This window comes from Papilio xuthus, unplaced genomic scaffold (assembly GCF_000836235.2).
Source record: "Papilio xuthus unplaced genomic scaffold, Pxut_1.1 DF826949.1, whole genome shotgun sequence".
In the NCBI taxonomy this organism is placed as follows: Eukaryota; Metazoa; Arthropoda; class Insecta; order Lepidoptera; family Papilionidae; genus Papilio; species Papilio xuthus.
Genome location: NW_013531700.1, coordinates 1,507,037 through 1,531,540, shown reverse-complemented (window position 1 = coordinate 1,531,540; position 24,504 = coordinate 1,507,037). Strand labels below are relative to the sequence as shown.

The 24,504-nt window shown below is 36.0% G+C and overlaps 1 protein-coding gene across 3 annotated transcripts in view; it reads left to right on the top strand.

The window, feature by feature from the left end:
* Positions 1 to 23,984, top strand: part of kibra (WW and C2 domain containing protein kibra) — a 70,571-nt gene extending 46,587 nt beyond the window's left edge. The window contains exons 1-18 of one of the 3 annotated variants that reach the window (XM_013316130.1): positions 9,014 to 9,604; positions 11,505 to 11,613; positions 13,089 to 13,263; positions 13,408 to 14,253; positions 14,769 to 14,898; positions 15,255 to 15,357; positions 15,544 to 15,645; positions 15,761 to 15,862; positions 16,116 to 16,233; positions 16,871 to 17,048; positions 17,709 to 17,862; positions 18,333 to 18,424; positions 18,790 to 18,935; positions 21,226 to 21,336; positions 21,789 to 21,902; positions 22,351 to 22,503; positions 22,948 to 23,118; positions 23,508 to 23,984. In XM_013316130.1, coding sequence (XP_013171584.1) covers positions 9,050 to 9,604; positions 11,505 to 11,613; positions 13,089 to 13,263; positions 13,408 to 14,253; positions 14,769 to 14,898; positions 15,255 to 15,357; positions 15,544 to 15,645; positions 15,761 to 15,862; positions 16,116 to 16,233; positions 16,871 to 17,048; positions 17,709 to 17,862; positions 18,333 to 18,424; positions 18,790 to 18,935; positions 21,226 to 21,336; positions 21,789 to 21,902; positions 22,351 to 22,503; positions 22,948 to 23,118; positions 23,508 to 23,838 — 3,690 coding nt within the window. In that variant the 5' untranslated portion in view covers positions 9,014 to 9,049 and the 3' untranslated portion in view covers positions 23,839 to 23,984. Of the gene's footprint in view, positions 1 to 9,012; positions 9,605 to 11,504; positions 11,614 to 13,088; positions 13,264 to 13,407; positions 14,254 to 14,768; positions 14,899 to 15,254; positions 15,358 to 15,543; positions 15,646 to 15,760; positions 15,863 to 16,115; positions 16,234 to 16,870; positions 17,049 to 17,708; positions 17,863 to 18,332; positions 18,425 to 18,789; positions 18,936 to 19,905; positions 20,035 to 21,225; positions 21,337 to 21,788; positions 21,903 to 22,350; positions 22,504 to 22,947; positions 23,119 to 23,507 lie in introns of those variants that run through there. The other 2 variants (XM_013316131.1, XM_013316132.1) reach the window with 2 other exon arrangements.
* Positions 23,985 to 24,504: the final 520 nt, after the last annotated feature.

Genomic DNA, 24,504 nt, shown 5'->3' with positions numbered 1-24,504 from the left:
TGGGCGTCGGATCAAATTTAGGCGATACGTTGCTTGTTTCCCGCCTTCTAATATAAAAAAAATCCATTGTCAACCGAGGTAGACTATCAGTGTCTTTGTAGCTTAAAGACATTTCCGTTAATTTGACTAAATTGTCTTTCAGGATATTTGCCGTAGTTATTGCTAAGTAAAACGCACTCCAAACGCCCTCTACATAATATTAGCAGCAACACTTGAGTCGAGTTGAAATCTTTCTTTGCTCTACTTTTCCAACTGCTTTTAAACAACATAAACCTAAGTGCGTTGTACCTACACCAATAATAGGGTTGTCCTTTACTCTGAAAAACTTAGCGGAACAAAATCTTGTAGTTTATCCTTGTCTTTCTAGAAACTGCCTAGTTTGTTCTGCTTATAGCTTATAGTAAAACTTTATTATTTACTGTCTTAATGGTGGTAAATAAAACTGGAAGAAGGTTGTACAAAAAAATGTAAAGCTCAATATTATAAGCGACGTATTAAATCTAGTCGACTGAACAGTACGGTATCGGATTGGTCAATTAAAAATTTTAGATACGGATTTAAAATTATGTTTCTTAACACTCAGAAAGTTTTTGTTACGTTTACTAAATAAAGCGTTGACTTTAATAACAGATTGACATGTCTATCAAAAATCTGGTGTTCAGTAAAAGTGCCAGCCCTGTGGTCGGGTTGAAGGCCGGGGAAGGCTGCGCGCGCGGCCTCGACACGCCCGACCTCGGCGCGTGCCGCATTGTTCTCTCGACGACGGACCCAGCGACCGCTTTTGTTTTGTACCTTACCAACAATCTATATTATATTTAGAATTAGTTTTTAGTCGCAGAGTAACTTACAGTGACCGTACTACAGTCTCGCACTATAAAACAGACTTTAATCTTTTAAGAATCCAATACCACTATTAATTTTATCTTTGTCTTTTTACTACAATCATCCCTATTGGAGCAGGATCTAGACTGTTACGGGCGGATGGAATGGCGACTTACACCGGCGTCCAAAAACCTAATAGTTCGAACGCCTGGTTTATATATGAGATGTGTTACTTTGGTTAATAGTTGAACGTTTAGTCTTAAAAATATAAGTAGTTAAATTATGAAATTCCTTAGCGTAATATTTAAGCTTTCCATATGAATATCTTTGAGAACATTTTATGCATAAACTCTGGTTCAACAAGAGCATAGTTGCAGTAATATAACATTTGTTTTCGTAATTCATTTGCTCGTTTTAAAAAATTATCGCCGTTTAGCGCCACCAGATGGCTCTTAATTTCGCATAATTGTAACATTTAAGATAATTTAAATAATTCTCTGGACACATTTACGTCGTCTTGGACCTCATATTATCTTATATAATGGAATACCAGTTATTGTAGGAGAGTCCCAGCTTACATACTAGAATAATAATACCCTTTTATATTTAAAATGTTTAGGGTTCCGTACCTCGAAAGAAAACAAACGGAACCGTTATAGGATCACATTATTGTCCGTCCGTCAGTCAAGACCCTTTTTAAGTGTAAATTAGCACTTAAGTATTATAAAAATTCTGCATAGTTTTAGACATTATTAGTTAAAATCCTTTGGCGTGAATGACGTGCTTTCGTTACAAAGTCCAATGTCAGAATGAATAGTGACGGGACATAAACGTTGACATTTTAGTAAAGCTAGTATTGAGTCAATACACTGACACATTTTGGGATTTTCTTCCTAACAATAGACATATAATAGTAACTCAAATTCATGTCACTTTATTTTAAAGGAATATAAATGTCTAAATTGTTATTTAATTCTATAGTTCTGTTTTTATAATTAATGCGTGGTGTAAACGTCAAAGGTCACTTACCTTAAAGAGGTAGGTGACCTTTTTGTTATTTGGTTAAAACCGTACGTAATAAATATTTTTATGAAATTTTATTTTAGTATTTATATATAAATTCCTTGTTTTAGATGAAACGAAACTAAAAAAAAAAACAATGATACAATATAATATAATCTCAAAACGTCAGGTTAAAAGTCAAATAGAAACTAACTTAATGTTTTCGTTGCAGAATATACAAGCATATAGCCACCCCACTCATACACTTTAAAAAAATAGAGATGACAATATGTCAGTTTAGGTTCACATATTTTAGTAGTGGAAATTGACGGACAATTACAATCGGTTATGAACTTCTGAGAAGTCAGAATGTCAGAAATTTTGATTTGTTCCGACCCTGAACTTGAACTATGAACTAGAACGCGTGAAATAAGCGAGTAGGTGACGTGCTTTTTGATTTAAGATAAATTGTGATACTTGGATTGATTTTTTTGACTTTTCTAAGTAACAGAGTGTTTGATAAAGATTCCTGATAAAATGCCAATGGCATTAATATAAAGAAATCAGAAATCAATGATTTTACTCTAGAAGCCACTCAATATTCTTTCTAGATTAAAACTATGACTAGTTGACGCTCGCGACTGCGTCCACGAATTAAAGAAAACTAAATTAGTAGTCTATGTGTTTTTCAAAGCTATGTTCTACATCTATGCCAAATTTCAGCGACATCCATGCTGCCGTTCTGGAGATACCTTCTAACAAACATCCATCTAAACATTCGCATTCTATAGGTAATATTAGTGAAAAGTCATCATTATCTTACTGTATGTCCTCACCGAGGGGCTCGGAGCCTACCCTAAGTTAAGGGTGACTAGGCCATAGTCAACCACGCTGGCCAAGTGCGGGGTTCTTCTTAGATATGTGCAGGTTGCATCACGATGTTTTCCTTCACCGTAAGAACTTCGGATAAATGTACATAAGTAAATCGGAAATCGAAAAACACATTGGTACATGGCGGGATTCGAACCCATGACCTGCAGATTGCAAGTCAAGTGCTTGACTCCTGATCCACTGAAGCTCTTAGTAAGAAGTAAGATTAGATAAGTTCAAAGTAAATACATAATTAGATTTTTCTCGATAATTAATTGAATAAGTAGAACACAAGAAAGGTTGTAAAGTTTCTATTTTTAATTTTTCAACAAACAACATGCTTAACCATTTAGTTGACACGGTTCTTTGATAATCAGATCAGAAAGGATTTGAAGTCACGACAGATCGTAAGACCGGCGCCCAGTCTGGTGCCACACGCAAACAAACATAATAGTTTTAAAAACTTGCAAATGACATGCGAAAAATATTGAACATTTATTTGGCTTCGTATATTTAAAAACATCTTGTTATGTTTCTAAGAGAATAAAAGCAATGATTAATATATTGAATATTATTTGAAATTATGTCTATGTTTCTTATCTTACTTCTTACTTCTTATCTTACTAATATTATAAATGCGAATGTTTAGATGGATGTTTGTTTGAAGGTATCTCCGGTACGTCTTAACGGATTTCGCTGAAATTCGGCATAGTTGTAGAACATAGTCTAGAAGAACACATAGGCTACTAATTAAGTTTTTTTTTAAATACCTCGTCGACAGAGTCGCGAGCGACAGCTAGTATTCAATAACAAATAGATATTCAATAAAAATAGATCTTCCATAACCAACAATGTGTCGTGGCACGCGAATACCAGGAACGCACGATTCCCATCCCCCTGACAAAGAATGCCCAGTTTTTTTTACATCATTTCTCACGAGAACATTTCCCTTTTTTTTACCCGCATTCCATAAGTGTTTACATTTTGAAGGACGCAGGTAGATCTCTTCATATTTACTATTACTAGTATTGGTACGCAGAATTCATCGTAAAAAATATAATAAGGAAAACATCTGTCGATGTTACAATACATTAGTGTAGGTTTTCACTGTTGAAACACTCGCACAAAACACATAAATAGAGAGAGTTTTTGTACTTATCTATCAATAGTAGAAACCCACATAATATTCATTTGAGATTACTTGTCTTACTAATGTAAATGTGAATGTTTAGATGGATGGATGTTTGTTTGTGTGAAGGTATCTCCAGAGCGGCTCAACGGATCTTGATGGAATTTGACATTTAATATACAGTCAATCTGGAAGAACATACCGGCTACTTATAAAGCTTTTTTTCTTAAAACCGCGCGGACGGAATCGCGAGTGACAGCTAGTATTTTCATAACCTTTACTACAAAACAATTTCAACCTCAAAAATAGATGGGAATTTTTTGTTTTTTTTTTCAATTACAGTCTCCGGTAACGATTAGAGTTCCAACGTGCTAGGCGATGGTTATAAAAAAATATTTATGGTATTGATTATAGTCACAACTCTCGATATGAATTTATAATAAGCTGTACGGTAGCTGTGACATTACGAAAGAGATTTGGTTTTTAAATACATTACATATGGGATTATTGTATACGAATTATAAGAAGATAATGCTCTTTGTATAAATATTTATTTGTATGTTTTGGATTATTAGAATTACTTAAAATACGTATATATTCAAAAATTTTAAATTACAAAAATCTCTTTTGAAAAGTTTTCGTATTTAATCGTGGTACCTGGTGTATTATTAATTAATAATTTGTGTTTTTTATGCTTTGTTGTTTTTTTAAATTCTACTTGTATAAATCATACTCACACAATAATTATAATATTAAATGTATGTGTAGTTAAAAAACTGTGGTGTCGCGTCTACGTGTGCTTAGGTCTATGGCGCATTCCTCTCTCGTAACACCGGGAGCGGTCGGTCGGGCCCAATAATAAGAATATGAGAGTAAAAAACGAAAAGGTAAAGCCTCGCATTTCGTGCGCCCGCGCCGCTCCGCCGCGGCCTTCTGTCGTGTGCTTTTTTTTATTATTTCTTTTTCTCTTTTCCCTCTCGAAGGGTTGCCAGGTGTCCGGTATTTTAAGTCCGTTATTCCTGTACTGGGGAGCAGTTGTTTCAAGTAAAAATTGTATACTGCAAATTGGATTTTTGTTTTTTTACTGACGACTTTTAAAGTTTAGCTGCCAGGTATTAATTATGCTCGAGTTTTTTTTCTCTGGCAACCCTGAGTTATAATCGCGTGTAATGCTAGACTGTGTAAGAAATATGAATAATTTTTCGGCGTATTATTCGTCTTTGTATTTTCCTTGTCGTTTGTTTTGATTTAAAATTTGACTCTTGTTATTGAGATGCTTACGACTTTGAAGATCAGCTATGTTTGTTATGAATGTTTGGCGATTTTTTTATAAGTCCATTTTGGTGAATATTACGATATTTTTGTCAAGTTTGATAGAGTCGTCGTGGCTTAGTTTTCTAGAACGTTGGTATTTGAAGGCGAATGTTACTCCGGGTTCGATTCCCGACCATGCATGGTTCCACAGACGGTGTACTAGTTTGTCACGCGTCTTCTAAGAACATGCTATATTAAAAATTGCGTTTTCACTTTAAGACCGAATCTTACATAGAATAAGTCTTAGAAAAATGCAAGTGACATTTTTTATGACAATTTTGATTTTCATTTTATTTTAATACGTAGTTATTTAATCTGACAATTTTTGCTCATTTTTGCTGTAATTAAAAAAAACACAGAATTAAACTATAAAAAATATTTTAAAATTGTGATAATAGATGGCGCCACATATACAAGAAAATATTAAACTATACTAGTGTAACGAATCTATTACTTATAAGATATTCTCTTAAATTCGCTACCAGATTAAGACTTGATCTCCTCGGTCTTGACTAACTTTGTAACTTTAAAATATTTAGCCATTTCACTTGAAATAAATCATATGAATATGACCTATTACAGCTCCAAGAGTGAAGTCGTATTTTAAGCCAATATTTATTACTGCATTGAGAATGAAAGTTCGATATTTTTATTAAAGATATTGTCTGTATATTAAATGGTCTGTGGCCCCGCTCCGGCGGGGTACGGCGAGAGGCATCTCAGGAATTTTAATCGCATCCAAGCGTCGGGCTGGCATCGGCCCGCTGCCCGCTGCCCGCCATCGCCATCTCCACGCAATAAAAACTAAACGTCCCGCCAGAGGGCACACACAAATTTTCGGATGTGTCTTATCTAGTCCTAACTACTCTATGGTTTTTGAATGTTCTAGATTTCGCGCGCTTTTCAATGTCAATGCTAAAACTTTGTTTCAAAATGACTACCACATTTGGGGCGTTTAGAGGTTATTTAAACAGTCCCTAAATGTCGTTTTAGAGTAGTAAATCTACATTAAAACGAGGACGATACAACCAATAGTTAAGTGTACTATTTTAGTTAAAAATACACAACAAATTACATTATAAATATTCTATTTAGATGTAGATAAATTAAAGCTCGATTCATAATGTTAAATAAAAATGTCAAAATTTGTCGATTTAATATTAAAATGAATGCTAAAATTTATTTACATCCTTATTTCTATGATTACATCAAGTCTTAAAACTATGATAAAAAATAAAATATAAAAAAAAACCGAATAATTCACTAAAATATGTTATTAAAAGGAGTCCCTTTAGGCAAGGTCCCGAAGATACTGGCAGATAGATATTAAAATATACTATTGTTTATTCGATTACAATAAAACTATACGTTCAATAGACGTATATAGAATTAACTAGATTTGTAAGTCTTCGATTGCGTTGTATTAATTTGAACCTATTGTTTCGTAATGAAAGTTTCTCTTAGAAATTATTAGGTTTTGCTCACTCATTCTCGTTTTTTTTGCTATTCCAAGAAATAATACAATCGCAGTTCTTATTTAGGATGTAATAAAATATTTTTACAACTACTATTTGACGGATAATAGATTTTTATACAACATTTTCTATTATGCAAGTCGTAAAGCTATTAAACAAAAGCAACTATCAAAGAATGGGGGGTTTCACAGATAGACGAACGAAGAAAAAAAAACGTAAAATTAGTCCGTGGATGCACTAGTGGGAATGAGACGGCTGTATCCATGGTATTGTATACGAGTGAAAGAGACAGTTGTAGAGTAGAATGAGTCGAAAAGTAACCGGTCTGGGGGAGGCAGATGTGCAGCTCGAAACCCCCACGGCAATACAGATTCCAGCAATAAGAAAATAATTATTAAAAAAAACACGAGGTAGAACAAAAAGAAATACTTTCAAATCTTTACACTTTTAACATTAAACCTTTAAACACGAACTTAACTTCTAAGAAGACAAAATACGAGGCAATAAAAACTTTTTTCTTCAAGTCTAGTTCAAAAACATTGAAATCCTGTTTATCACGAAGATAACTTTAGTAAAACAACTCGGCATACATTATAATAAATTTTATAATATCTTACAAACGTACATCTTAAAAGATATTTCACTAAAGTATTAGGAAACGGCCAGTGGTTTTAATTTACGAGCAGTTTTTATTATTATTTTATTGTCCGATTTTGTTTATGCGACTATAAAATGCCTACAAATGTTGTGACAGGCAAATTTTTTACTTTTATAACGTTATGTCGTAGGGGGAGTCGGTAGAAAGTTGGGAGAAATTAAATATTAGTAGGTAACTCGCATTGAGTATTTAAAATAGCCACAAAAGACACTAAGGGACTGCTTAACCAACCCATACCTCGAATATTGCGTTTTTGATGGTTTGTGATGGAAGGCCTTTAAGACTTTTTCAGAGGGAAATTATAGTAGAAAAATAGTACATCCAAAGTTACTGCAGAGAAAAAAAGTACGCTAAGTTAGTCGAAATACCTTCCACTAAAAGTCTCGTCTAAATCAGTCCAGTGGTTTTAGAGGTTACTCGCAATAAACGCAGATTGGCGGACAGGCAGACGACAAATTCAAAAATTGGAATTTCGTTATAACCGACCCGTACACACCATGTTCGCCGGTGAAGCTGTAAATGCCTCCTCAAGGCAAACAGTGGCAATCAGTCACAAAAAAAACACCATGTTCGCAAAATATGATTTTATTCGATACATAACAGATACTTAAATTTTATTAGAACGTATAAAGTTAAAAAAAATTACATTTAACTTTACTTGGGTAGTAATGTTAGTTGTAATAGCATTAACCCTTAACAAGTAATGCTGAAATAACGGTCAGGAAATGCTTGTTTACGTCACTCGGGAATTCCATTGCGTTAACATTTGTTGAACGCAGACGCCTCTATTTCTAACTTTACCTGAATCTTTACCTACCTTTTCTCGAGACTATTCGAGTCTGGAATGCAGCTGACCAAAATGTTTTCTGAATATTTTATGTTATTAATTTCTATACGGCCAGCATTTAGAAATTTTTATGAACATTTTGTTGAATTCCTAAATGATGGCTAGACTTTTTATAAATACGTATTAGTTAAACTTTTTGGGAAGAATTCAAGAGTAAGACGGTTAAAAAAAGTTGCTATTGTAATGATGCTTGGTTTATAACAATTGAGCAATACCAAAAAGTAAAGCTTCGTCACACGGTCATTCACATATCGCATGCCGGCCTGGATTATGAATGCGTGAGCAACGATTCCGGACCAAGCACGCATTACATTTATACCAGAGCAGACGTTGAAACCGACCACAGTACATTCCATTATCAAAGGCGTGTGAATCGATTATGTGGAAAATCCGAGAAAATCTCACTGTCACAGTGCGTAATGAGCATCGCACGGACACATGTGAAATTGACTGCTTTTTTGCATTCCACCTCTGACGGTGTACGCCTCCGACACCGCCGTGTGGCGATGCCTTAATGTCTTTCAATCAGGTTTATCATTATAAAATTTATAAGTCTTTTGTGAGTCTTATTTATAGACTCGATGCGTTGTTTATTTACGTATAAAACGCATTACGCATATTAATTATTATGGTTCCTTTAATTACTTTCTGTGTGAAGTTTAATCTGTCTCCCAATGGTAGTAATAATTCGGTAAACGTGAAGGATTCGCGTTTGGAAGACGGAGCACAGGCATGGGGCTCGGCGACAGGGTCCGTTAGCGCTGCGTTGCGACAGATGGGCGCTGGCCGGGACGCGGCCCGCGGCCCTGCGGAGAGATCGACCTCCGAAATGCGTCCGAGATTGCATTCTTTGGACGGCGCGGGCGCATTCCGACGGAGCGGCGCCGCGCGCCCGCACTCGCCAGTCGACGCGCGCCCTTTTGGGGGTTAAGATGTGTCGGTCGCGGCGGGCTCTTGCCATGTGGTCCCAGCCGCCTCCCCCGGGCCCGGACGAAGACGCTGAGCCGTTCCGAGCGCGCGCCTCCACGGGTCCGCCAGCCATGCGCATATCGCGCAACGCTATTTGCCCAGAAGATGGTCGCGTCGCCCGCATGGTGCGCGAATATGGTGTTAGAGTGGGCCCCACCACAACCCAGCCTCCCGGCCTGAGCGTCCTGGAGCCTCAGTACCAGAACCTGGAGGAGTTGCGCAAGAATCCAGAGTACGCGAACATAGATGAAATAAGCCGCGAGTTCGGATACCGACTGTGTCCGGAGGGTCAGAATCTGGAGGATGAGGCGATATACGAGAATATCTTGTCGGTGCGGCAGCTACGGTCGGCTGAGGTGCGATTGGTGCCGGTGTCGGAGGTGGCCTACTACGAGGGTCAGGGTTACGTAGCAACGCAGCTTCTCAGTAGGAATGGCACCTTCCCACAGTGTCCGCCGCACACTTGGAGCCGACTTCAGAGCTCCGGACGCCTCACAGGATCACTACGTCTATTCACTGTAAATATTTACCAGCTTTTAACCGTTTAATAATTTTGTTTGCCAGTTTATATCAGATATTCTTAATCTTAAATATGAAATAAAAATTCGTAACTAAATAAACATTACGAATTCGTTCGAAGCAGAACAGGATATATACGCGTACAGTGTCCGTCGTGTTTTTGCACGCATTCCATACAAAAAGTGGTCGCTCATTGTACCACTGTATTTATGTTCATCGCAAAAAAAAATTGAACAGCGGAATTTCGCTCTAATGACTCGTTAATTTTGGTGGTGACTCGATGAATTTCGAACCGGCGCGTGAACCTGAATCGCCGCGACTGACCGAGGCAACTGAGGCCTCTTCAATCACACCTACACTAAACATCGATTCGCTTTGATTTGCCATTGACTTTAAATATTAATTCAAATAATAATAAATAATTAACTATTTCATAAAGTAATTAATGTTAAATAAGAAATAAATGTTTGGAAATTCTAATCTATATATATAAAAGAAAGTCGTGTTAGTTACACTATTTATAACTCAAGAACGGCTTTACTGATATGGCTGAAAATTGGTGAGGAGGTAGCTTAGAACCAGGAGACGGACATAGGATACTATTAATTCATTTTTTTTCGAATTTATGCCTTGAAAAGTTGTTTTTATTTAACTTACTAATATTAGAAATGAGAATGTTTAGATGGATGGATGTTTGGGCTACACTAATTTGTTTTTTTATATATCCACGCGGACGGATACGGTAAAACAGCTAGTATTTTTTATTCTCTAAATTAAATACTTAAATAGAATTTACTAAATAAATAATTTAATTTGTTAATATTACAGAATAATTTCATATACATTTTAGTCGTAATAATACAATTATTACGTCTATGAGTGCTAATATTGAATTAAGTATTAATTACGTTAACCTTCAGTTTTAAGACCGGCCTATATGTTATAATCATAAAGAAGTCATATCACGTATTTCTCATGTTGTTTAGTTTGAATAAAGATTTCATTTGTTTTTCCATTTCGGTATATTTCTTAAAAATCTTAAAGATGTGTGAAAAGTAATGTATTCGCTTCATAAATTTTTGTGTGAAATCTTATATTTTCCTTCAATAACAGTATTAAACTTGAAATACTCAAAACTATACGTTTTGTAGCGACATTTTACAGAAATCTAACTTTTTAAAAGTTAAATCTGTGAAAGTAAGGTTAGGAAGTTTAAATTTAACAATATAAGAAGTCATTTTAAAATTATAAACAATTACATATTATAACTTTGAATCTAATCAAATCTCAACACTTTTTGTCTTACTCATAGTAAGTTAAGCATTGCTTTAGTGTAGATTTTTCACAACGTTACCAATAAATTATTATTGCGTCAGTTTGTTTTCGTGATCCATAAATAGTTTTGGTAGGCAACGCAAAGGCTAGTTTGGATATTACATTTTTTTTTCTTAATTATAATTAAAAATAACATTCCAACCGACGCGGGTGTAATTTCCGACGGGTGGGTGCCTCTGCGTTATTATAGGTAGCAAAAAATTAATGACGAATAATAAAATTATAACCAAAAGCGAGATTTAATCTTTGCTCAAAGAAGGTTTTTTTCTTACATTCCTGTTTATAAAGATTGTTGAAATTGTTGTATAAAATTTCCACTTTATCAAAATCAATTTAATATTACGTACTATACTTATTGTACTAGTATATTATTGTGGGTTTCCACTGTCGAATTACTTGTATTGACATTTTCGGATGGCATTCATTACCCTTGGAAAAAAATTTACATGTTTACATACATGTTTTTATATCTATGGAGTTACTAAGCCCTCAGGTTGTAAGTTACAAAATGTAATTTGGAAATTTCTTGAAGATTCTTTTTAAATTCCTTTTTATTGTCCACAGGCAAAACGGGAGATGTACGATGTGAAAAAGCAGAGGTTATGTCTCGCACAGGACGAGTACAAGCATTTGAACAACGCCCTGTCCACCCTCGCCGCTTCCAGGACGAGTCGTGAGTATATAACTATCATTGTTATTTATATACCTAACTGTTAAGGTGGGAAAGAGAAGCATATACTATGCTTTTTTTAATCGTTATCGGAGTTTTGTGTAAAATCCTCAAAAAAAATATTTTATAAAGATGTTTGCGACGTTTTGATTTATTTGGATTGCTAATAATTGAATTATTTACAATATTCACAAACAACGAATGACTGAATTTCCATTCATTCGTACAATCGCAATGATAGAACGAACGATCATGCAATATATCCATCGTATTTATTTATGAATCCATACCATTATGAAGTCATCATTGCGTATTGATTTATTATAATAATGATTCAGGATGCATTTAATAATTACTGCGAACCGTGATGGAATTCTGCTACGCGAAAATATGTCGGTCTCTCGTTACTCGGAAGAATGCAATACTATGTAGATTTGCTGGTTTATGTGTATTATACCGGAAAATTCTTTAATAGCACGGCAAAGTTATGAACTTGAACAAGCGATTTTTTTAATCCGTTTAAAAAAAGTTTTTACATAATGTAAGTAGTCTATCAGAAATTATAAGAAACACATTTGGAGTTCATTGATTATATTTTAAATTGTCATGGCATTTATGTCATAATTAGCTGTTGTCCGCGACTCTGTCCGCGAGTAATAAAAAAAATCTTAATTAGCCTGTGTTCTTCCAGACTATGTTCTATATCTATGCCAAATTTTAACGAGATCTGTTCAGCCGTTTTGGAGATACCTTTAAACAAACATCCACCCATCTAAATATTCGCATTTATAATATTAGTAAGAAGTATGCAAGATATATAAAGAAATACGATTTTAATATCAAAAAAATGTCAAGGTGTAACCCTTCCATGGGTCATTGTTAAGTTTTATATTTTCCTGTTTCTTATTTTGGGTCTCAATCAAAAGAATTGGCCTAAAAGTAAACTTTTATAACGTTTGTAGCAGTTTGACGAGGAACTGCATTCCTTTGTGATTAAGTAATGTGGTGATATTCTTCAAATACCTTTTAGTACGCGTTTAACATTTTTTTATCTAACATACTAGTGCGAAGTTTATTCATGGAACCGTTTTACTATCTAGGCAAGTTAAAGGAGTGTTTATTAATCTTACTTTACTAATATAATAAATGCTAAAGTTTAGATATATAGATGGATGGATCAATGGATCAAAAATTGGCATGGATGTAGTACATAGTATAGAAGAACACAGGCTACGTCGCTGGCGACTGCCAATCAGTTTGATTGGTAAATATCGACCTCTCACAGTCTCTTGTCAGTCTCTTGTACTATAATTTTAATGGGACTGACTTAGAGTCCTTCAAGCAGCAAGCATACCATTTCTTCAAACGGCGGCAACTCATGTGCAGTTCCTCTGGTGTTGTAGAGTCCCATGGGTGTCGTTGATCACCTCTGTGTTCCTGCCGCTCGTTTGCTACAAATTAATGTTTTCCTATTGCAGTATGTTCATCGACAACATCAATGACGACGACGTCGACAACTTCTCGTCACGATCCCGAAGTATTGCGAACGGAGGTGTCACAAGCTCGAGGCAGGGTCGCTCAACTCCGAAAGGAGCTAAGGCAAGCGCGCGCAGAAGTCGCCAGTGCACGACGCGGCGTTGATACACTTGCTGAGTTAGTACACATCTTTAGTTATAACCAGAGTTGTTTAACATGAACAGAGTTGTTTAAGTTGAGCTCAAAGGACGAAATATAATATACTGTAGTTTACGATGCTTTGTTGCAAAGATTTTTAAGACTATGTTTTCATATTTACAGAGTGGAACAAAAATTAAGCTCTCAACAGGGATGCTACAATATAACAGAGGCTCAAGCTATTATGACGGAACTGAAGAATATACAGAAATCGTTAACTTCAGGCGAGAAAGAAAAGGCAGATCTCATGCAGTCTCTAGCTAAGCTCAAAGATGATTTAACTCGTCTCCAACTGGGTGAAGCTTCACCTGATCTGTCAACATTAAGTCTCCCACAGGAGAAGTTAAGTACAGCGTCCCAAACGGATCTGTGCGCGGATTTAGTACCCATAGGTACTAGGCTAGCAGAAATGGCGCGGGTTCGCCTACAATATGATGAAGCAAGGAAAAGAATTCAACAAATACAGCAACAGTTAGCCGATTTAGAGGACAAAGTACAACCCGGACAAGCGGAATCGGATAAAGACCGTCTCCTACTCTTCCAAGAGAAGGAGCAGTTGCTAAGAGAACTACGAAGTATAACTCCACGGACTAGATCTAAACAAGAAATGACTGATATCCAAATTGAATGTAAAAAGTTGGAACAAGACTTGAAAAATGCTTTCGAAATGTCCAATAAATGTATAGCGGATAGATTGAAGCTTCACGAAGAGAAACAATTACTTCTACAACAGTTAAAAGACGCGTTGACTTCAATGACAACGTTGGAAGGTCAACTAAAGACATTGTCAGCTAGTACCTTGTCAGTGTCGAGTAGTTCCAGCTTAGGCTCTTTGTCAACAGCAAGTAGCAAGGGGTCCTTAAGTTCTGGGATCAGTTTCACCGATATATACGGAGGACCGCAAATCGCAAGTTCGCTACAAACGGACAAACCAATCGATATGGTTGATTTACATCGGAGAGTTGAAAGGTAAGCAAAAAAACATCTTGTTTCTTTAATGTAGAGTACAATTTTCAGCGAATTCAAATTATGGCACTTCATGTTCCTGCTTCTAACTAAAGTTTTTTTTAGTTATGCTTCATAGCAAATTTGTGCGTACCGCAGGCCTTATAGACACCTTTTTTCTTTCCTACCCTTTTCTTATAAGGCTAGAATTGGAAGGGGAAGTAGATCTGACTGAAGAGTGGTCACATAGGATCTTTTTGTGCGTCTTCTTCTCTATCGATTGGAATTTGCAATTTTGGATATCTGTGGGTAGCGTTTCGCTATTTCTGCAAATTTAAATGGCTGCTTGCTCGTTTGCCACCTTAAAAAAATGTTTTTAAATACTCCTCTTATACATTATGCTATTAGAGTTACAAATACATCAAGCTATTATTATCAACTTCTACATGTCTCTTCAGGAAGACTCTGAGTGTACCCTAGTTTGCTGACTAGGTCATAATGTAGAGAAGGACGTATAAACAGATTTTTGGTTTCTACAGACTTCTGCGAGGCACCAGCTACCCTTGCGGCAGTGTGACGCCGGCCGGCAGCTCCGCCTCGCAACCTTCCCTCTCTCCTCGAAGCAGCCTGTCCTCCGCCAGCCCTCCGCCGCCGCCCTCCTACACACAGGTAACCACACACACAAGCAAACCCTGTTCCAAATATCTAACTTTTGTATACAAATAGATAACATCGCTAACTTGCTTCGTCGTCAATTGGTTACTAATCGTGGGTTTCTGAGGCCAAAATACCCTTTTAAATTATATTTTTGTGTTATGAGGATGACAATATTTTTTATTTGTCTTGATGTTGTTGATTTTTTTGGTCTCAGAAACCAACGGTTAGGGTAGTTTTAATACCGCAAATGAATACTAAAGAACTGATTATGTAACCAATGATACCAAATTTATGATAAAGTGATTCTTACTTAATTTGAGAGGTAATTTGTTGGAAACGTTCTTATTCAATTAATATGTAATTTCCAGGTCGAAAGACAAAGGCGGCAGCAGAGAGAACTAGAGGAAAAGTTAGCGGAGATGAGAATAGGTGTCGCTACTGGACTCAATGAGGTCACAGGACTTGCCACCAGTGAGTAACATCTCTCAAATCAGTTTACATTCTCATATTTAATATAATTAGATGAGGGTTCGTATGTTTTTATTACAGCGCCATCTATCTTTATAATTAACCAGTTAAATGGTCCTTCGAGCAAGGATACTTTTTATTTGCATCAATTTCTCAGTCAAAGTAAAATTAATATAAATTTTGTAACAGTCCCAGTACAGCTGCAAGGTCCAGGCCGGCCGGGAGAACCCTTGTCACCCATATCAGAGACACCCCCACCACCGCTCTCGCCCAGAACTCCCTCTTCTAGTGGTAAGTTACAATAACATAACTTAATAATTTACAAAGTTACTCATCAATAAACTATCTTTGAGTCTGTCTACCCCTGTTATGATAAAAAGATTGATATAAGAATGTAATGTTCCAGGTACAAACACTAGATCAGTGTCAGCGGCAGTGAGCGACGAGTCGGTGGCGGGAGACTCCGGGGTCTTCGAGGCGGCGCAAGGCGGAGACGCTTCTAACGCCGGTATAGTCTTTTATTTATTACTAGCGGAATTTAAAAAAAACTAAATTAAATTTAGTTCAGCAACAGTGAATAATTTTTCAAATCGGTTCAGTACTTTCGGAGCTAATTTCATATTTTATTATCATATTAATATAGATTTTATAAGATGTAAACACATAAACTGAATACAAAATATAAAAAAATGGTCCTTCGAGTCGGACCAATGTTTTTTTTATATAATTGTGCTTATTATTTATTAATTTTATAATTACAGTGAACAGTGCACAAATTGAAATCAAATTGCGCTACTGTCCGGACGAGAGCGCGCTGGAGATCGGCATACTGAGAGCTCGCAACCTGCACGCCCTCTACATCGACATGGGCACTGAAGTGTCAGTATTTTTTTTTATTTAATACTTTTTTAATTTTATATCTTCATCTATGTACGATGTTTATTCTTATTTCGTTATTTTTCGAATGTCATTTTAGACAAAGAGCTTGCGAGTTGCTATTATGCAAGTAACAAGTAATTTTGATATTTAGTACCAAGATAAAAAATATTCTTAATTTAGTTGATTTCAATGTTCTATACAAAGCTAAAGTTTAATATTCTTACCGATGATTTCTGAAACCAAAACCCAAATTTAGAACATGGTATGTTCTATTTCTGTTTTGTCAAAGGTAATGAGAGGAATGACGGTATGTTTTATACAGATTTCTTTGATCTCGGAAACCAACGATTACATTATCGAATATTTTTTTCCGTTAAGAAAGTTTTTTACGCTATCAATATTACCTTGGCTCTCTAACTAGGATAACATTTATTGTAGTGTTAGGAAGAAAATCCGACAAAGTGCCGGTGTACTGGCGCAACACTAGCCTTAAAATGTCGACATTTATGTCCCCTCACTAATCATTCTGACACTTGACTTTGTTACGAAACCATTCTCGCTAAAGGATTCTAACTTATAATGTGTAAAAGTGGTAATTAATTGATTGATTATATAATTTTGGTATGTGTTTGTGTAGTGGTGTCCGCGGCGCGTTAGTGGTGGGCGGTGGTGGGGGCGTGGCATTCGGTACGGCGGCGCTGGCGTGGCGCGGCACAACACTAGCCTGGCGCAAGCTGCAGCGTGCCTCACTCGGACACCGTGCACTGCGCGCCGCCACACTGCAGCTCAACCTCACCGCCGGCACTGAATGTCTCGTTAGTATTTATGTTATCCTGGTACTTCGCTACCGTTTCGTGAACTTGTTCCATACCTCCCACAGTTACTTAAATGGCACTTAAATACCATTTAAACTAATACAATTAGCGTCGTTACAACGAGCATTGGCTCAGGGGTTAAAAACTCGATTTGTAATCTACAGGTCGTGGGTTCGAATCCCGCCATGTACCAATGTTTTTTTTTTATTTACGAAAGTTTTTACGGCAACAAGTACATATTTGAGAAGAAATTTAAAGATTTGTGTCATGTCACTAACTTAGGGTAGGCTACGTTCCCCTCAGTGGGAATGATGAGCTGATGATGAACTACGATTTTAAAAAGAACAGTTGCAGCTATACTCCTGGAGATATTTGCTTTCTGTGAGGTTAACCATGTTACTTATGCTAGCCTGGTATTTGAAAAACCAAAAGACAGTGTATCTATGCTGATAAATAAGAGTTTTCATTGTTGAAATACTTGTAAAAAAACATTTAGATATCTATATTATGATGATAACTAGCCAAATTCGAGTATTCGGCGAAAGTCTTGAGTGCCATGTGAACAAAAACAAGGCGAGAGCGATTATTTTCTGACTTCACCACATCATATCAACAATGAACCTTATTACTACGTGCATTAAAGTTGTATTTCCTTTGCAGGGTTGTGCACAAGTGAGCCTAGCAGACTTCGACGCGGACACCGTGTCTCAGAAGTGGTACAATGTGCTCAGCTTCCGCAGCATGCGAAGAGATGAGAGTTCAGATGAGTCTACTGTCATCTCCTCGCAGACATCAACTCTTACAAGGAATAGAGGTCAGTTGTATTTCTTGCTTAAAGTGTTACTTTGGAATGTTCTAGAAGAATTATATTTTATTTACCATAGGTTTTTGAGACCAAAATCTCTGTAAAAACATATGATACAGATATAACAATATGCTCTAAACGGACGTCTCAGAAACCCACGGTAATTTTTGTTAATATTATAAATGCGAAAGTTTGGATATATAATAGACTAACTTTCGCGCGCGATTCCGTTCGCGCGGTATTAAAAAAAATAACCTATGTGTTCTTCCAGACTATGCTCTTTTGCAAATTCATTAAAATTTCCTTAAGCATCCATCCATACATCCAAACATTTTGCATTTATAAGATAAGTAAGATGGATGGATATGTTAGAAGGTAACTCCAAAACGGCTAAATGAAGCTTGATGACATGATTGTTTAAATAACTGTGTTTTGGTATACAGTGGTGTGATATATAAATAAAATATATATTTCCGTAGGTCCGGAGAGTATGACGAGTGCGGAGTGCAATGTGGACTGTGGAGACAACTCTGCCTCGGAGGACGACGAATCCAGAGAACCGCTGAATCAGGTATGACATTTTTAAATAATATACATTATAACACTATTTAAAATGTCCCGTATTTTATTAGTATTCAAATATACTAGTATGTCATAATAAAAAAAATCTGTTGAGTTAGAATCACTTATATTAATTAGGCCTAATTTTAGGCCTATTTTTAAACAAAAGCCGGAAAGGCAAAACTAATTTGAAGGAGGAAGAGAAAATATCTCCTTGTGCATCCCATCCTCCGTCGATTAAAGTTAGGCAACGCATATGAAATTGCAGATTGCTTTAAGCAGCTGTTGCTTCACTGTTTCAGCGATTTCATGTGGTCTTTCATTTACTGCCTTATAATATAAAAAAAATGTTGTTTATAATTTCTAACTTTTCAGATAGTGGAAGAGGATTCATTCGAGGACTACATTCCTGAAGAGGATATCGCACTGGAAGAGGAATTCCTTCACCCCACCACAGCAGAGAAAGAGACAAACACAGAATGCAACTTCTGTCCGGAGGGAGCGAGACAGCTGCATAGACGGTTAGTTTATCTTCGCTTCTTACAAGCTAACATCGTTAGTTTATAATATGACTGTGTTATTTAAGGTGTTGGGTTTGGGATTTTCTTGGTGAAAGGCAACAGGTTGGGTTTTTATATTTATTCCAACGGGTTCTATTTATTACATATTAGATGTTTCCCGTTGGGCCGATTGGCCAATCGATGAATCGGCCCACAAGGATTTTTACCGATGAAGCCGATTGAGATCATAGAATGAAATATAAATCTTATCAGTCTGATTCTATGGGGTTTTTTCTACTGGACCGATTGATCGAAAGGCCGATTGGCCCAACGGGAAACAATCTATTATATGGTATATAATCTAAGGGATGATTACTTCTTTCTATTTTTATGTACACATTTTCATCCAAAAATGTATTAATAATTTTTACACAGTAACATTCATTATTGTAACGTATATTGTTATAACCGTGTTATTCAGCTCTTATATTTGTCGTCTCTCTTATTTCAAAGATAATGAGTGGGATAGCAATATGTATCGCGAATTTAAACACAGTTACGTCAAAAAATGTGGTTAAATGTGGTTTTCATTCCGATTATTTTTATTAAGGCGACCTTTTTGTTGCTCCTTTTATCAGCGCCGAAATGGCGAAATTCAAATGGCCACAAAAAAAACTACTTACAGTCAGTCCATTTATAAAGATCACTGTAGACAACGCATCTGCAATTGCTGTTGTCTATAAGCAGCGGTCGCTTCGCTATTTCAGCGAATTCAGGTTGCTTGTTTGGCACCTTATCTTACTAATATTATAAATGCGAATGTTCACATGGGTGGATGTTTATTTGAATGTATTTCCAAAACCGCTGAAAGTATCTCGATGTTATTTGGAACACTTAGACTAATAATGTTTTAAACTCCGCGCGGACGGAGTCGCGGGCGGCAGCTAGTTGTATATAAAGGAGTACATAAGTGGCATATGTTTGGTGACAGATACATAAAGAGCTTGCGGCGCGCGGCGGACGGCCGGCCGCACGAGGACACGGCTTTACAAAAATAATATAAACCCTACAATATCTGTACATAGCTTATAAATATATAAATAGGTATGTTTACATTGTGTTGTGTGCGCTTTCATATTATTTGCTAATTTAACTACATTTTTGTGTTATGGCTGCTAATCTATCTATAATTTATAATAATATTATATTTTATTTATTTGCTAGATATATATAAGTAGATTAGCTAAGGACGTAGATAAAATTAATCTATACCTAAAAAATTACATTGTCTGTATGTAATATAGAGACATGTATTACTTTAAATACGACATTTATAAATAAAAATGTTTGTTATGAAGAAAAATTATTAAAACAATGTGTTAGATTATAACCAACTGTCATTTTTGATTGCACAGATAATAAAATGTTTTTCTACCATAGACATATACCATAGACATTTCTATGGTATAGATGGCGCTAGTTACTACGTGTTATTATGTTACATTGAACTAAAATATATAAATTACAAAAAAACAGTATACCAATGGTAATGTTAAATTGTTAGATAAAAATGTCTTAATTATTTTGTAATTCAGTTTAAATAGCTTTTACCCGCGACTTCGTCGGCGCAGAATTAAAAAAATAACTAGCCTATGTGTTCTTCCAGACTATGTTTTATATCAATACTAAATTGAATCGACATATCCAATATTATAAATGCGAATGTTAAGATGCATGGATGTTTGTTAGAAGGTATCTCCGGAACGGATCAACGGATCTCGATGAAATTGGCATAGATGTAGAACATAATCTGGAAGAAGCTACTTATTTTTTTAATTCTGCGCACACAGAGTCGTGTTAACTAGTATTGAAATAAGATAATCATGGGTATATTTGATGTTTTAGTAGCCATAATTATCACAAAAAGCATGTTACAGCATGAAATGCATGTTAGCACAATGTGGATGTATGAATTTGTATGTGTGTTTTCAATTGAAAATATCTTTATAATATATCTTTTAAAAACAAAATTAAATCAATAGAGCTTATCACCACCTCAAAGGCCGCACCTGCGGTTCCTCTGGTATTGCTCATGTCCATGGGCGTCGTTGAACACCTCGGTGTTCCCGCTGCTCGTTTGCCCCCTTCTGTTATAAAAGAATCAATAATTGCACTAGTTTTTTAGTCTAGTCTATTTGCATTAAGTCTTAAATTATCTCCTTAATTTCGATTTTGACCCATTAGGGACTCTGAGTAAGGCGGTAACTTCTTTTAAAATATTACTATTTAATTATGTTATTTTTTTTTTTAGAAAAAGTCAACAAGCAAATGCAAGCAGTGAAGAGCCTTTAGCAACAATAAAGCGGTCTCAGACATTTTCACCACAACCGCAGAGCATCGGCAAAGGACATTATATTTGCAGGTTCGTTTCAAATCATCATTTTACTTTAAATATCTATCCTAAGTTTGTGGGATTACATTGTCAAAATTGATTCAGTGAAAGCCCATGGTTATAGGACAGTCCAGTATTATAATCATTAGCTATTCTAAAAATCTAGACTTCTAACTTTACTAAGGTAGAATTTTTATCTAATCTATCTATGAATATTAATTAAATTGTTGTCTATATGTAATATCGTTTATATGTTATATTTGAGCAGTTAATAACGAAATAGTAATTTTTATGTATTTAAAATATGTATGTATGGAAGGCCGCGTTTGTTCAGGATAATCTCCGGAACGGGTGGACCGATTCTGACAATACTTTGATGGGAAGATAGCTTATGCACGCGGCCATGTTAAATTTCCGCTAACGAAGTAACGAGTGACCTCTAGTTTCTATTAAAAATGTTAATTAATGATGTATAATTTCAGATTGAACCGTTCAGAGTCAGACTCGTCAATGGTGCAGTACGCGCGGCGCGGCTCCCTGCAGCCTCCCGCCCGCATACCCTTCGACAGGAGCGTGCGCGAGCGCAGGTCTCTCAGGTATGGTGTTAGCATTATGTCAATCTATTTTCTCTATAATAAGACTGGCTATAAGACAAAGTATTCTGTGCGTATTTCATTTCCGCCATTTTGAAGCTGATGATTTCTAGCGATGGTGTAGATTGGAAGTAATAATATAGATAGAATTAATTATCACGTAACACAAACAGGCGAGTCAAATCGGACCAAAACAAAAATTGTCATATCCAAGCAATCATCTATCTATTTATATAGATCAGTAACTTTTCCCTTAAAAGGCATTATGTATTATTCTGCAATACATTACTATTGGCAATCATATCTAAATTAAATATATAATAGAAATTAATAAAATATCGACATTCACAATTAGAATTGTTAGTTTTTACATTGATTTTTATTAAAAAAAATATTTTGTTTCAGTAATTCTGTCTATATTATTATTGAACTGTATCCATGTGTTGTGTAGATGGGGTCGCGTGCGAGGTGGTCGTGCGTCTCGCGGGGGAGGCGGAGGAGGCGCGCGCACCTCCCTGGACCTGACGCTGGACCTGCGCGCGCAGCACGCTCGCCTCGCAGACCTCAGGGCGGAGATAGCCACACTCGCACAGCTCAAGAAGAGGTATATTACAAGAACTTCTAAATATCTGTACTAATGTGAATAAAAACTGTTTAAAAATCACATGTAAGTAAACTTAAATATGTGAAAGTTAATTTATATGTATTCGATACAAAACGGTAGACAAGAATCCTACTTCTTACAAATAATGCGAATGTATGGATGGACGGATGTTTGTTTGAAGGTATCTCCACAGCAGCTCAACGGATCTTGATAAAATTTGGGATATATGTTGAACATAGTCTGGAAGAACACATAGGTTACTAATTAAGTTTTTTTTAATTCCGTGCGCACGAAATCGCAGGCCACAGCTAGTATTATAAAGAAGTTAAAATAGTTCAAAGCCAAAGCTAAAAATTAAAAACTTGTCAGGCATGTTTAATGTAAACAATCGATAATTAATTTAATTAACAAAGCGTGAGTTTATAATATAACTGTGTGGTGCAGGCTGGAGGAGGCGTGTAGCGGAGGCGACGCGGGCGTGGCGCGGTGGGCGGCGCGGGACGAGGCGCTGGGCAGACTGGTGGCGCCCCGCGACCCGCCCCGGCTGCTGCACAAGACCGCGCGCGAGATCTACCGTCTGCGTCGCGCCAAGAGACCTGACCTCGTCACATTTAAGTAAGTATACACCATAACTCACGCCCCTAACCCAAATAGGTAGGAGACCATACACTTCCATTTGGCACGCTCCTGACACAGTTTGCATGACATTTGGACACGAGCGGAGGTGAGGCATTAGCGTTTCACGCAACGACCTTGAACCGCCAAAAAGATTTACCTAACACTTTCAAATTTTCTTTAGAAAGAAGTTAATTTTTAATACTTTTGATTACTTTTTTTTAATAATCGAAAAAATCTCACAGTTACGTTAGTTAAATTCTTATAGAAATTAAACTTCTAACAATTATGATCGATGTTATTTGGTTCAAAAGATCTACGTTCCTGCGGTTAATTTGTCCGTGTTAAATATCATAATTCATTATACTAACAAATAATTTTCATTAAAGGGAAAAGATGGCATTCTTCACACGAACAAAGAGCGTCATCCCGATCCCGCCTGACGAGGAGGGCGACCTCTCCGGAGAGGAGTGGGAAGGTGACCTTGAAGAGAGACGGACTCCTGACGGCAGGTCGTCTAAGACCTCCTACGAACTAAGAAGAGAACCAAACCAGACCTCTGATACTAGCGAGCAGGTGGTCGAATGCAAAAACCCATGTTTGAACCCTGAACCCCACTTCGAGAATCTTCCAGCAGACAATCTGAAGACAGAAGAGAAAGAAAAAGAAGAGATTAGATATGATTTCGTTGTGGATAGAGTGCTCGGAGTTCAAGTCTGAGTGGGCAAGGAGGTTGTGAGTCGTTATTGTCTATGCTATACAATAGACTATAATCTATGGTCTATATAATCTATAGAAAATTTATGGTCTTTTTTAATCTATGTTAGTCTCTGGTTTTATATTTTTTTATTAAAAGTAAAATGTACCGAAGACCCAAAATAAAAAAAAAAACATTTTTTTTATTTTGGTTTATTGTTATTTTAAATTGCTTGTTTATTTGCTTTGATATAATGACTCACAAACTTCTTATATAGTTAAATGACTTAATTTATATTAAAAAAAATGGCACATTTTGAAAATCGCAAATATCTGTGATTTATTCGCCTTATGAGATTTCTTGTATTTAAGACTGACGAAAAATATTCAAAATTGCATTAAACTATGAGTTTTTATTCTCAAAAATTAAATACAGTCTTAATTTTCTATAATTACGTAATTATATGAAGTTTTTTTTTGTAATGTCAGTACTCTTATGTGCAAATAGAGTGCCATATATCTTTGAAAAAGTCGTGTTTGATTTGGAATAACCAAAATTCTCGGTTTTTATATAAAACACGATAATATATTTTGTATTTTTGATATAAATGTTTTTATATGATCAATTTTATATGTACAAAAGTATAGTGCCTTAACATATCGGTGCCTTAGGAACGCCTTTTGTGCCAT